We start from the raw sequence: 13,349 nt of genomic DNA on the forward strand, positions 1-13,349 counted from the left end.
CATAGTGAAACCAACTTCAAGATTTTTGAAGAATCATAAAAGAAGAACATGTACTTTGTCTTTCAAACAAGCAAAGATGAACAAAGAGAAGGAGCTTACTCTTCAGAGACCTTGAAAAACAGCCAGAAAAGTAACCACAGGATTAAGCATTAGTACTACAGGAAATGCCAAGATATAAGGATTTTTTTAGTTTCTTTTGCAGTAATTAAACATTAATTAAAGGTTGGTCTGCCATTTTTTTTTTAAAGTTATAGTAAGCTGAACAAGTATAACTGGAATCAAATTTCAGAAGTTATATCAAATGAAATAAAACATACCCTGCTGATGCCTATGGCAACAAGTATATATTTAAAAAGTCTGGATTAGTTATCAATTCAAAGTGAAGACTAGGTATTTTCATGTGGCCATCTTTACAGGTCCCACAGCAGAAAAGAATCACTGGACAACTCAATGAACTCCAAAACTAAACAAAGAAAGCAAAGGAAGTTTAATTATGCTACATAAAAAACTGCTTTTTTCCAATACATACAATGCAAACACAAATGTTAATTGCTCCTGGAGATGATGATTTGATAAAGATGAGGGCACTTTTACAGATATTTCAAAACTTATTTACTTCTTCAGTTTATCATTGTTAAGGGTCTAACCATTACATTTTCTCCTACAAACTACTAAAACCAGACACTACCCAGCAGTTTAAATAACATATGAAAAAAAGCTGTACCTATTTAACAGCTGCAGAACTCATAGGACAGCAGCAGTAAAAGATATTAAAAAAAAGATGAGTTAAAAATCCTACTTCAAGAATATTAACTGTAATAAAAGACATTAAAACCAGCAGATATTTAGGTGCCAGGACATAATAGAACCCATAAGGACAGGCAAAGAATGATGCTAAGTTAGGGAGAAAGCGTCTGTTTTCAGAGAAGAACTTCCTGACAGACACCACAACAAAGCAACATGAACCGTGACTGTGTGGTCCCCTTCTCGTAAATAAATCAGGCGTCAAAGGTTGATCTGCAATTAATAAGAGGCCTAAGCCTTCTCCAAGGATTTGTAGTATTCTGTTAGCACAGTCCAAGCCTTAGGAGCCATGAAGCCTTCTGGTGGGTTTTGTCCTTCTCGAGCCAGCTTGCGCATGCGGGTCCCCGATATAAAATCAAAGTCGTCATGGCTGAGAGAGGAGGAGTGGGGGCAAGGGGGGAGAGAGGAAAGAGGAAGGGTGGAGAAAAAAAAATAACATATTTTAAAAGCAGGCAAATAGCTCATATTCTTTCTGATTTCTTGATATTATATGCATTTCTTCTTGGGAGCGTAATGCTTTATTGCAACTGTCATTTCCAGACACTTGGCAAGTAAATCCCTAGATATACACCCTCTACAACAATCACCTTAGGTAATTCCTGAGGTTTCGTAGCATGGTCCAGCTGATCTCCTTGACGTGAATCAAGTCTGTACTTTCATCTAGCCTGGCTCACTCTTTATGAAAAAACAGGGAACTGCTGTTGAGAGAGAAACCTCTCTTCCACCTCTGGTCTCATCCCTCTGCCAAGCAGCAGCACCTCACCCTGTCATGGCAACACATAAGCCCTATATGCAGATTGAAAAAGATCACTGTAGTGCACTAGAGAATGTGAAAAAACAACATTGCACAAAATCTTAGTGAGGGACAGGTGGCAAAACAGAGAAAGTAAAAACCTGAGACTAGAAGCAAGCTCCATACTTGCAGTGGCTACTGCAAGCCACTGAGCATGCATACACATATTTATGCATAGCAGTAATGTGGTGCACACAGTTCAAAAATAAAGAAAAACGTAAAGAAATAATAAAAATACTTTCCCTTAAATATGTTTTCCCCTTAAAAACAGAATTCAAATGGACTAATGCACAAATGAACCCCATTCAGGATCATTTACCATTGTTAACATGACAATAAATTAACTTCTCAGATATGTGCTCATAAGCAGCAAAAGAAAACTCTTCCTTCTCACAGGACTGAAATGGTAAAGACAAGGCAAGAAGGCCAGAGTTCTATCAAATGCTCCTAAAGAAAAATTATGTAACTTAAATTAAATATGCAACTTTACTATGCCATTTGCCCAATTTGCATTGTGCACGCATTACTCATTCTTTGTCTGTTTGAAATAAAACCCAAGTATTGATCTCAGATGCACGTGCCTTAAGACAGAATCAAGAGCCAAGTGCACTCATCAGAGGGCAGAACTTGACTCTTAAGTGCTGAGCTATGCTCAGTAGGATATGGAAGTTAGCAAGATGCAGAAAGCATTCCACACTTCCCTTTCAGAAAATCACTGTCCCCTGATCTTTTTGATTTAGATTGTATACATTAAGACAGCAGCACTGCCATACATCCTTTTTTCTTACTGCTCTCAAGTTGAGCCTGTGGGTTCCTGAAGCACCACAAGGCAAAAAGCCCTAGTGTGCTTTAAGTCGACAAAACATAAATTATGTAAAAACGAGAACTTAAAGTTGAGGTAAGTTCATGGGAGAAAAAGTTATGGTACTGCTATTTAAAAAGCCCAAAAATTTTGATTCTTGGCAGAGAGATGCTTACTGTTCACTATCACTGCTTGAAGGTAACTTGCGTTCCTTGTAACCCTGGGAAGTGGTAACCCTGGTTAATTCTAGCACAAAATACTAAGTCTCTAGATAATCAGGAGGAAGAATAAAGCAAGTGCTACAAATTTCTCCATGTCTGCTTTTCTCCATAGTGTCCTAACACTAATGAAGTTTGAGCATTAAAAAAAAAAAAACAAACCCAACCTATCTGCTTTATCCCTTCCCTACCTGCTGAGATTTTAGAAAAAATGCACAACTTCCTCCAGTGCCCTACAATGAAAAGAAAGGTAACTAAGACAATAGATTTACATATGTCATAAAAGGTTGCTTCAACAAGACATCCAATTTCTTTAGCAGCTTCCTATCTTTAGTTGCATAAAAAGTTGCTCTAGGTATTTGAGATACCAAGAGAGAAACGAAACCCAGAAGCTACGGAGATCTATAGTACATATTAGAAATGCAAAGAAAACTATGAGTGAAGCTCATTTAAGAAACAAACTACATTCAGTATCTCATAACACTTCTAGAAAAATTACCTGAATCAGTAATCATTGAAGTGACTCAAATGGAGCTTTGGCAAGACATACTATTAAGTTGAAACAACACAAAGATTTCTGCCTTTTTTTGAAGTTACTGCAATTGTAATTTTATTGCTTCTAGTTTAGTCTCCACTTTCATACCTAACAGAGTATCCAAATAACCACTCATTGTCTTCACTGATGGCAAAAATCAAATCTTTTGAGTATCAGAAAATGAAGTTTCCACTAAGCAGCAACACCTTTTCAGTACTGGCATTGTGGTGTGATGTGAATCATGAGCATTCTGGAAAAAAACTATATAAGCAATTTGCTTTTGTGAAAAAACAAACCAGAAAGAGCATCAAGTAATTTTCTCTACAGTGAATTTTGAGGGTATGAGGAGTTACTCTACATAAAATGGATTTATGTATAACTGAACAGGGGAAAATATTTGACCATTAAAGCTTCTATGAAATAGAAATGCCAAAGCCATCCAAATTCCATTCTCAAGTGAGACTGGGCTCTCCATGAAATTTAAACCCAGTGTTTTCTGAGCATGGGATTTAAGTGCCTTTGAATTATCTGTTCAGTGGCTGCTGGAGCTAGCTTTCTTTGGGCCACGCTGTACGTTAGTAAATGCTCGTAACATTGATTTAACCTTTTACTAGCAATTGAGTTTGACTACTATTGACGTAATAGTTGGTGCCAATGCAATTCAAAGCATTCTCCAAAAGGAAGAGGGAAAAAAAGGCAGAAGTAAATCCACAACAAAAACTTGTCAACAGAAAAGCAGTCACTGGTATTTGCTCTATGGCATGGTATTCTAGAACTCTACTACAAGCACACTGTGGAAAAAGCTTTACGTACACACACTGTAAAATCTTCTTACTTATAGAGGACAGAAAATACCTAACTTTGCTGTGCCCTGATACACCTAGCAGAAAAGGAATCTTTTCTTACACTATAGATTGTGCCCTCCTTCCACACGCACAGCTGTGTGTGTATACAGACACCCACAGGTGCACAAGATAATATATTTGGAAAGCAGTAAGTGTTTTATTCAGAATAAAGTAAGAACAAACCTGTGCTACTCATTAATCTTCAAACTATTCACAATAACCAAGCATCAGAGTCAAAGGACACTACAAACCACACAGAAATAGTTAAGAATTCACACCCCAGTTCTTTCAACCACAAAGACTAACATTTTTTTCTGTTAAATGGATATCCCTTTTTTGGTGTGCAGTTATCTTTTCCTATATAATACCACTAGTGACTCCAGCAACAATGACAGCTCTTTATGTTTTGTTATGAGCTCAAGCACCCTAAGAGTGTACAAGGCTAAGATTTCAAAGATGTTACAGCTCTGTGACAAAACAACAAAGTAATCACCAGTTTGCACGCGGGAAATGACTGCATAAAGATGGTGGCAGTCCTGCAGGAAAGCTCTGTTGTATTCTCTGAAGTGTGAAAGCAGTATCTTAATACAGTGACTGAGGGGAATTTTTTTTCCCCTAAAATAATTATTGCTTCAGGTTTAATCCAAGTACAACTTGGATTTTGCAATTGTTTTTTTAATTGGGAGCCCTAAAAATCAGTCATAGTCTTGGGAACCCCAACCTCTCTTATGGCACCTGGCACTGTGCAAATGACCTTGAAATTCCCATTCCCTGTGCAGTGTGATGCCTGGTGCTTTCAAGATGCCAAGAAATTACAAGATTCACGATAAAAGTACAAACCAATCATTCACAGTTTTGTCTATTCATAAAAATATGGGGTATGGATGTGAATTTATGTAAATAAAACAATAATGTGACTTATTTACTCTGGTCTGGCTTCAAAATGACTGCCAAATTCTACTCAGCTGGTAAACTTCAGATCTGATTTATTTCTAGGACAATTCACATTCTCCTCTGGGGTTCAGTCCTTTAACAGTTCTGCATCTCTGACTTCATGCTTTCATAACAGGAACTGCCATGAGGTGAAATCTAACTTTACAACCCCTTTCAGAAGGATTGTCACTGAACTTACATTTGCTTTTGCAGTATCAAGTCACAATTTATACCGCAACTCCTACCGGAACAGAACATCATCCCTTACAATCCCTTGCTATGTCAGTCTATTTTATGCCTTGAGAACGATCCCTGATACTGAATGAACCAGCTAGTATCAACTAGGCTCAAAACCTAGGTGGCCACAAACCACCTCTGTGAAAGCAGAATATTAGAAGTGACTAATACCAACATATGCAAACCAAAACCCTTTCCCTGCTGTGAATTGAAATTCTTTTCTGACTGATTAGAGAGTTTTGGTCTTGTAAGCTGTTGCAGTGTTGTTAGCAATGTGCTAATGTTAATTGAGAAGCCATATTTCACATAACTAAATTAAGGAGGACAGTCAAGTGTGTTTATCTCAGCCTCTATCGTTTTAAAAATTAGGTAGCACTCCAAACAAACCTGGAAACAGTATGTACTTAAGCAGTCCTGATAAGGCTCAGGGAATCAACTATGACATTAAAATCTCTTCGTGGAGCTTTTAAGTTTCATTCACCTTTTACAGAAAGTATGAACAGTCTGCTCCAGTAAACTTACTTATGGGTTTATTTTACCTAAAATGATCTCACCAGTTTTCTTTCAAAAGAAAAAGAAAAACCCACACCCAAAAAAAAAAAAACAAACCCCAAACTAAACACCACCATTTTTCCAGACACTGCTGTGGCTTTTTTAATTGACAGACTAATTTCCTTTCTAATTGCATTTTTTCTCAGCAGCAGACTGTGGCTGCATTTTATAGGACTGATCTTCTATGAAGAATTGGGAATCTCTGCTCACCCAAAACAACTACTATTATTAAGCCACCAATCCCAAATTACACTTGTCTGTGGTGACCGTTTGAGAAGCCTTTTTGGCTGAAGAAACACACTGTTTTTCTCAAGGGATTTCAGCACTGGGTAGGGATTTTTTGGGAGGTCGTGATGGTTTCTGTAAGTTGCTTGGTTCTTTGGTTGTTTTTTCATTTACTATTCTGTCTAATAGTGGTTCACAGCTCAGACACTGATTTGGAATTTCTCCATTATAACTAGAATTCCACCAAAAAACTTGTCCAAAATATGTTTGGACGTATTTGATTACTGATCCAAAATTGAATGAAATCTAAAAAAGTAAAAACAGTAACAAGCAAAGTTCTACACATTCTATATGTAGAATTCTGTGCAAGTGGAAATGCTCAAGCTTCCCACAGAAACTTTATTTGGTTTGCTCTCTGACTTCAGCAAGAATAAAGAGAATTTGACCAAAGGAAAAATAAAATTAAGTTAGCTTTACCTATGCTGCTATATAGAGCTTCAACCATCCCTCAAATCTGAGAAGGGTCTTTGTTTGGAGACAGGGACAGTGGTAGGGTTTTTGACACTTCCCAGGCTTGCTGCCTTGCCAGGTCACAAGCAGCTTAGCCACAGCAAGCTATCACATAGTCACCCAGTATCTTATGGTACATAGCTGACTAGTATCAACTTGGCATGTGAAAACCTACCACCACAGGCATACATATAACGACATCAGCATAAAAACTGAGCAATAATATTTAGAGATGTCACAAGCAAAGTAACTCTCTGCCACTGCTAATACTGCAGCCCAAACATGTAGGACATCTTTCAGGTAGTGGAATCAAGCTTTTCTAACTTGTCACCACTAGCCAAAGTTTCATGCCCCACCATTCCTGTGGCTTGGGATTGCCTTCAGAAGGAGAAAGATAATTCACCAACATCATTAAAGAGTTCAACTACAATAACCTCTGCTTTTCTTTGCTGCTGAGCCAGGTGTGAGTCCATCTCTGCCTAATCAGAAAGACATTCAATTAGTAATTGGCATCCATTATGGCTCCTCACAAATACCTTCCCTAATACTGATGTCTAGGAGACCTGAAAGTATAGAAGAGATGACCACTTGGGGAGAGAATAACTGCTTCCTGCAGCTAAGATACACAGCTCAGCTACAGCTCAGTCCGAGGGAAGCCCATTTACCATACCCTTCTGTACGTCCATTAGTGATGTAAATTCTTGAATTGCCTAGTTGGCTGTCAAGTCTCCATGCTTCAAAGAACTGAGAAAGGTTCCACATATTATGAACTTAACTGTTTCCAAAACAAGTCAGGGCAGTGCTTCTATGCATACAACCCTCTTCCCCATATGCTGTGTTTTTCACCAGGTAAGCAGTAAGCTCAGGAAAGATTTCCACAAACACCACTATTTCACATCCAAGGATCTCGGATCAGTAATACTTCACGTCAGTGCTGATCCTCTCATACTTCCAGATAATCCTCTCTTCCTTGTCATCCTCCTTACAGAGTCAAACACCACATGGTCTAGGAGTCTGCCACATTTTCTATACAAACTATCTTGAAATGCAGCCAGCTGCACCCACCCAAGCTCTAACTCTGTCTGGAGCCTATCACGGTGTTCTTTCCGTCTACAGCAAGCAGGGGCAGTAACGGCTCTCTTCAGGCAGTCTGCATGTGTCTGCACTGCCATCTAGAGGACTGCTGTCACGCACCAGCCCACCCTGTAGTTTTTTACAAAGAGTATCTAGGGAATGACAGGACAAATGCTCTTTAGACAGCAGCAGAGCAAAACTGCATGCTAATAGCAGCAGTTACACAAGCAGTGACATAAGACAGTGACACAAATGGAAAAAAAAACGCCACAGGCATGATGAAAGGATAACAGGGTGTGCATAATGCCCTGTGACCAAAATCTGTTACCACAGAGTTTTTTTCATTGTTTGCTCTGGTTGACAAAGGTACAGCTTTTACTCCCCTTGATCTAAATCAAATCTGTTCTGCTAAAAGTGAAGTGTCAGTGATCACAGAACCAATATTCTTCCACAAAGACATTCTGTTCAATGCAACAGGAGTTTTCACCTCCGGCATTGCTACTCCCCTTTATTCCAAATTATTAAGTGACACATCAGTATAACTATTTCACCTTAATCTTTGTGTTTTTATCTTTGAAAACTCATTGAATTACTTGGACAACAAAAAGGACAAATAACGCTAATATCTACTACAGCAGCCTTTTGTTACAATGTATACAAGTTTGCATACAATTACCAATATTTACATCAACATCTAGTTACTGTGTACAGCAATGAAGACTTCTAGATGTATCTCAAATAATAATGCAAGGCACAAGGGCAGTGAAGTATTCAACACCTATTTGAAAGGCAATAAGTTTAGGAAAAGAGTTTCATGTCATTCATGCCACAATTATACTTCCCTCTGATTTTATTCCTAATGAATATATCATCTGTATCAGGGCATAGGTCTGATATGACGTTACTGTCCACAGCTTCACTTGAGAAAAAACAACCCTGTTGCAATGCCATCCAATGAGAAGCTTCACAGCACAAGGAGAACCTCATGCTGGAATGCTGTCTGTATGGGAGGGAGGATGAACAACGAACATCAGTGAACTATAACTGCTAAATAAGTTTAACTCCCTGATTAGCTTCAATTTTAAAACATCTGCAATGTAAAAAATCATCAAATTTCTAAACACATATGGACATCATAGAGTAATACACAGTGAAACTATTTTAATTCTTGTCAGGTTTCAACAGATTTCCCTTTATCATGCTGCTTATGATTTCCTAACAACAGATGAACATACCAAGAAGTTATATTTAGTTATCTGAGAGATAATAACACTTTGCAGCTTTTAAAAATAAATGCAGACTAATTCAAGTACTTGGAATTTACTGCTGAAATATAAAGCAGTTAGGTAACTTACAATCAAAGTTAAAACAGCATACTATCTACTAATAAACGTAATTCATGGTAAGAAAGACATAAGCTGCTGAACAAAACTTTGTTGGTTGATTGTCACAAGCCACAGTGACATCCTTGAAGAAGACTTATACACACTGTGCCTGCAGCATAAGCAGCTGAAGAACAAGAGGTAAGAGATGGGTTCATTTTTACAAATCAATCCATCTCAGGCTGATTTCATACTTTCAAAGATGAGCTGTGTTGTACAGACCTTTTAGATGTTATATTAACAGATGTTTTTGAAAAACATCTTTCTTGACAGTTTGTATTTCAGTACTAACTACAACTGCAGTTTGATGTACAACAAAAGTATAGTTCAATAATTTGAATTAAGAGCTTTGAACAGAAGTGACAAGTCATCTTCAAGTTCCATTCATTGGCACCACAGGAACACAAAGTAAGTTTTGGACTCTACTATGCTACACAAATGAAAAATAATATTGGAACATGCAGGAGGTGAAATAACCTGTCCTGTAACCAGAGCAAAAAAACCCCAGCTGAGCCCCCTGTAACATACAATGGGCTTAGTGCACCATTTTGCTTTGTTGTTAAAGTAAACAGCTAATTGTCACCTTGCCTTGTCCACTACCTTATCCTGCTCTTCCATCATAACTGACACCTGAGAAACATAACTTAGAAAGATAAACCAACAAAAAATTAATCTTATCGCTATAGTAAATGGCAATATTTTGCAGTGGATTTAGTAATCAGTGCCAACATGTTCCAGAATCAGAGAAACTTCAGTACCTGGGAGGAGAAAGGAAAGCTTCCAGTGACAGCTAAATTTGGATCAGGATACTTGTGCAGTGAAACCACACCCAGATGACACTGAAGTCAAGTTGTATTCATGATCTAAACACACATCTAAATGTTACCATCTTTGAGCAATTTAATTAAAAACTAATTTAATTACAACCAGGTTTTTTTTATGTGGGTGGGTGGTAAAAGGCAGCTATTTCTCAAAAAGTCTTAAAACGAAAATACAACTTACTGATCAGAGTTATAATAATCCATGCACTTCTTTTTCTTATTATAAGCTGCAACTCTGAAGGGTACAATTTCCAGTGCCCGGAGGCCTGGAGCCATTGTCAACACTTTGGCACCATGAGTGGGTTCATACAGATCTTTCCCCGTGTCAGGGTGTGGCATCCCTGCTGGATCTCGCCCTACAATGTAGAAGTTAGCTCCTGCAACCATCCGTGATCTGCAGTGCCACTGAACCTAGTAAGACAGGGGAGAAACAGAAAAAGTTGGTTAAAATACAACTCTTAAAAAGTGTGTGTATTGCATAATCACTTTTTTCCTAACCAGACCTGATGTTTACTATGGAGCCACAATGAAACAAAGAATCAGTTACGTGAGTCACCAAATTTACAGCTAAGGCATACTGTTTCCCTGTTTCATTTGCACCTTATGGTACTTTAAAAAGTTACTTTAGCACGATGTTTGGAACAGTATAAGCAGGGTAAGGAAGATGGAGCTCGTGCGTTTCTTAGACCAGTTCTTCCTGATGTTGTCACCCTCCACACCCTTGCTTTATATAAAAGGTTAATACAAAGGCAACTGCTTTGGGAAGCTCAGTGTATATTGCTCTATTTTAATCACAGTCATTTCTCCAAAAAGACACCCTGACTAACAGATAGCTGCCAAACACATCATCTTAAGAAAGACAAGATAGGCAACATCTCTCAAAACATCTGTCAAACAATAAAGCAGATGGGAGAGAGAAAGGTAGATGAGGGAAAAATTCCACAGATCATAGGACAAAAGTTGCTGCTACTACTTTGCAGTACATGGACAATGCAATGGATAAATTCTCTTTCCATTACAAAACTAACCTGCATCTACCTACTACAAATCTTCACATAAAATCAGTGTTTCATATTTTAGTCACTGTGTATGCTGTTCTCCACTAACAAGCTTTAGGCAAAAAGCTCAAAAGAGCCTAACTCTCAAAGTACTAACTAACTTAGTTTTATGTTAGTTCTGTAACTGATCATCATAGAAACCATACAAAGAGGAAGCTTTGCATTCACTACAGAGTTGTGTAAATCAATAGTCAGAAAATGAAATTAGAAACCAGCCATGAGTTACGAGGTACCACAGGTATCAGTTCTCGTTTGACCACTGCCAAACATTACAGGTGACTGATTCCACTGCTATTCGCACATACAGAGTGCTATGGAAGCATATGCATGACAACAGCTATGTTAATAATATTAGTATTTATTTTACAAGCACAGAGAGGGCCAGACAGAGAATCACAGAATCATTCCAGCACATAACAGTAGCTAGCAGCGTATTGTCTGAAACTATTCTAACAAAACTAAGAAATTTAGTTTCATGTTGTCACTTGTTTAATAGCAAGAACTCCATTTTGAATAAGTGAAGCTATTTGACTAAGTATTTAGAAAATGCAAACCACATTTGAGACACAAAACTTGTCCCATTTCCATACATTCATACTACTTGAGAACATACTTATTTTATTAAACAAGTAATTTTATTGCATTTTGATATGGAATTTTCCCTTTTAGAACTTCTCTTCTTCCAAGGCAATTATCAGGAACGTTAAAAATACAGAATACTACAGAAACCAGTCTGGTACCAGTATCTTTGAAATGATCTATGGAACATGACTAAAGGAAGAGTCTCTTTTATTACTTGGAATACCAACATTGTCAGGGTGTACTCCAAGGTCACTGGAAATGCCATGTAGGTTAGGAGAAAACTCCTGTACTCTTCAGAATAAGGATTGCGGATTTTGTTCCTCCACATGCTCCCGAATACAAGACTAAAGTAGAAGCTTTCTGTTAATTCTCGCAAAAGGTCTATGGGGAAGAGCCCAAGATTCCTGATAGTAACTCACATGCCTCAACTAGATCTGGACTACAGTTTTTTTTCTCTGAACTCAAAGGCAGTGCAAGCTTGCTTTGATCAGTCAACTGGCCAGCAGAAAATAAGTGACACCTGTCTAATTTAATACCACTGCTGAGATCTCCTATCTATTAAAAAGCTACCCACAAAGTTAACCTCTTGAACCTGGTCAGAATTTGAACTTCCTGTGACTCATGGTCAGAATTTGAACTTCCTGTGACTCATGGAGGAAAGAACTAAACGAACAACCCAACCAAAACCACAACAGAAAAAAAAAAAAAAAGAGCGAAAAGTAATGAGATGGAGAACCAATATTCCCTAAAGGAATTCCCCTGAAGTGAGAGCATTTATTCTCTCTGCTGCTTCCCACAACCCTCTAGGGATTCCAACACAAGACTTGGGTTCTAAATAAAGTGTTGCCAAAGAATTTTCTCATACAAAAGTCTTGAAACAATTCTCTCTGAATTAAGTTTGCCAAAAAAATAAATAAAGCCTTTTCACCACACCCCCCACCCCTAATTTGTGTATAGCCCTCCTAACACACAAGCTTTTTCCTTAACCTTCACAAAACTAAAGTATCTTAACATTCAGGACATGAATCATTGGTATGTTACCAAATCTTATAATTCACTCTGAAAAAGATTGTGTAAAGGAAGAAGGATGAATTCCCTAACACAATTATAAATCTAAAGAAAGGAGCATATAAACACAGTATCATCTCCCAGCATTTCCAGCAAAATCCTCCAATATAGAAGTTTCTTCATAGAAGAATGTTTTCATAGATGGTTTCCCAAGGAAAATGAGTTTCCTCTCTACATTTAAAAAAAATACAACATACAAAGACCAGGCATAGCATGAAATACTTCAGTGCGCCATCAAAAAAGATTTTGTTTTCAACTCTTGATGTATTTACCTCAGTTGGTCCAGCATACATCATGGGGGAAGGGAATATAGCCACCACTGTTGTTTCAGGATTCAAGACTCCCTCTTCCAGTACTGCAGCATGCTGCTTCATGCGCCACATGAGAGGAACATCATCCTCCTTTGTCCAGCCTCCGAGTGGGTGCAAGAGTAAAACTGGGCGCCTGTAGCCACGTTCCAAAAGCTGCTTATGAGTATCCTGCATTAAAAGAGCATGCCCATTATGCACCGGGTTGCGTAGCTGGAATGCAAAGACGGCATCTAAGGAGAAAAAAAAAACAGAAATAAAGATATAAGGAAAGCAAGTTATCTTATCAGGATTTGTATGACCAGAGGAAAAAAAACTTCAGACAGTACAAGCTTTCCCTGAACTCTACTAGACAAGTATAATAGTAGTAGTCCCAGGTCATTGAAGGATTATGGATTATTATAAAATAATTACACCCATTGTCTCATCACCTTCATTGTGAAGAATTGCTTCCTTATGTCTAAGCTAAATGTAGGAGGAAAACAAATTACACTACCTGTCATAAAGGCACCTGACATGCAGCTTTATGACATGACCCAGCCTCTCATTTATTTGCCTAACACAACCATTTTGGTGATAACTCTTTTGTTCCTTCTGCCATA

General features: G+C 37.9%; 1 protein-coding gene across 1 annotated transcript in view; it reads right to left on the minus strand.

The window, feature by feature from the left end:
• Positions 1-1,035: 1,035 nt before the first annotated feature.
• The window catches only part of PAPSS1 (3'-phosphoadenosine 5'-phosphosulfate synthase 1), a 37,952-nt gene continuing 25,638 nt past the window's right edge, over positions 1,036-13,349 (minus strand). Inside the window, exons 10-12 of the mRNA XM_054382908.1 lie at positions 12,712-12,980; positions 9,913-10,142; positions 1,036-1,174 (exon numbers count right to left, since the gene is read on the minus strand). Coding sequence (XP_054238883.1) covers positions 1,036-1,174; positions 9,913-10,142; positions 12,712-12,980 — 638 coding nt within the window. The remainder of the gene's footprint in view (positions 1,175-9,912; positions 10,143-12,711; positions 12,981-13,349) is intronic.

This window comes from Indicator indicator, chromosome 8, assembly GCF_027791375.1.
Source record: "Indicator indicator isolate 239-I01 chromosome 8, UM_Iind_1.1, whole genome shotgun sequence".
NCBI lineage: Eukaryota > Metazoa > Chordata > Aves > Piciformes > Indicatoridae > Indicator > Indicator indicator.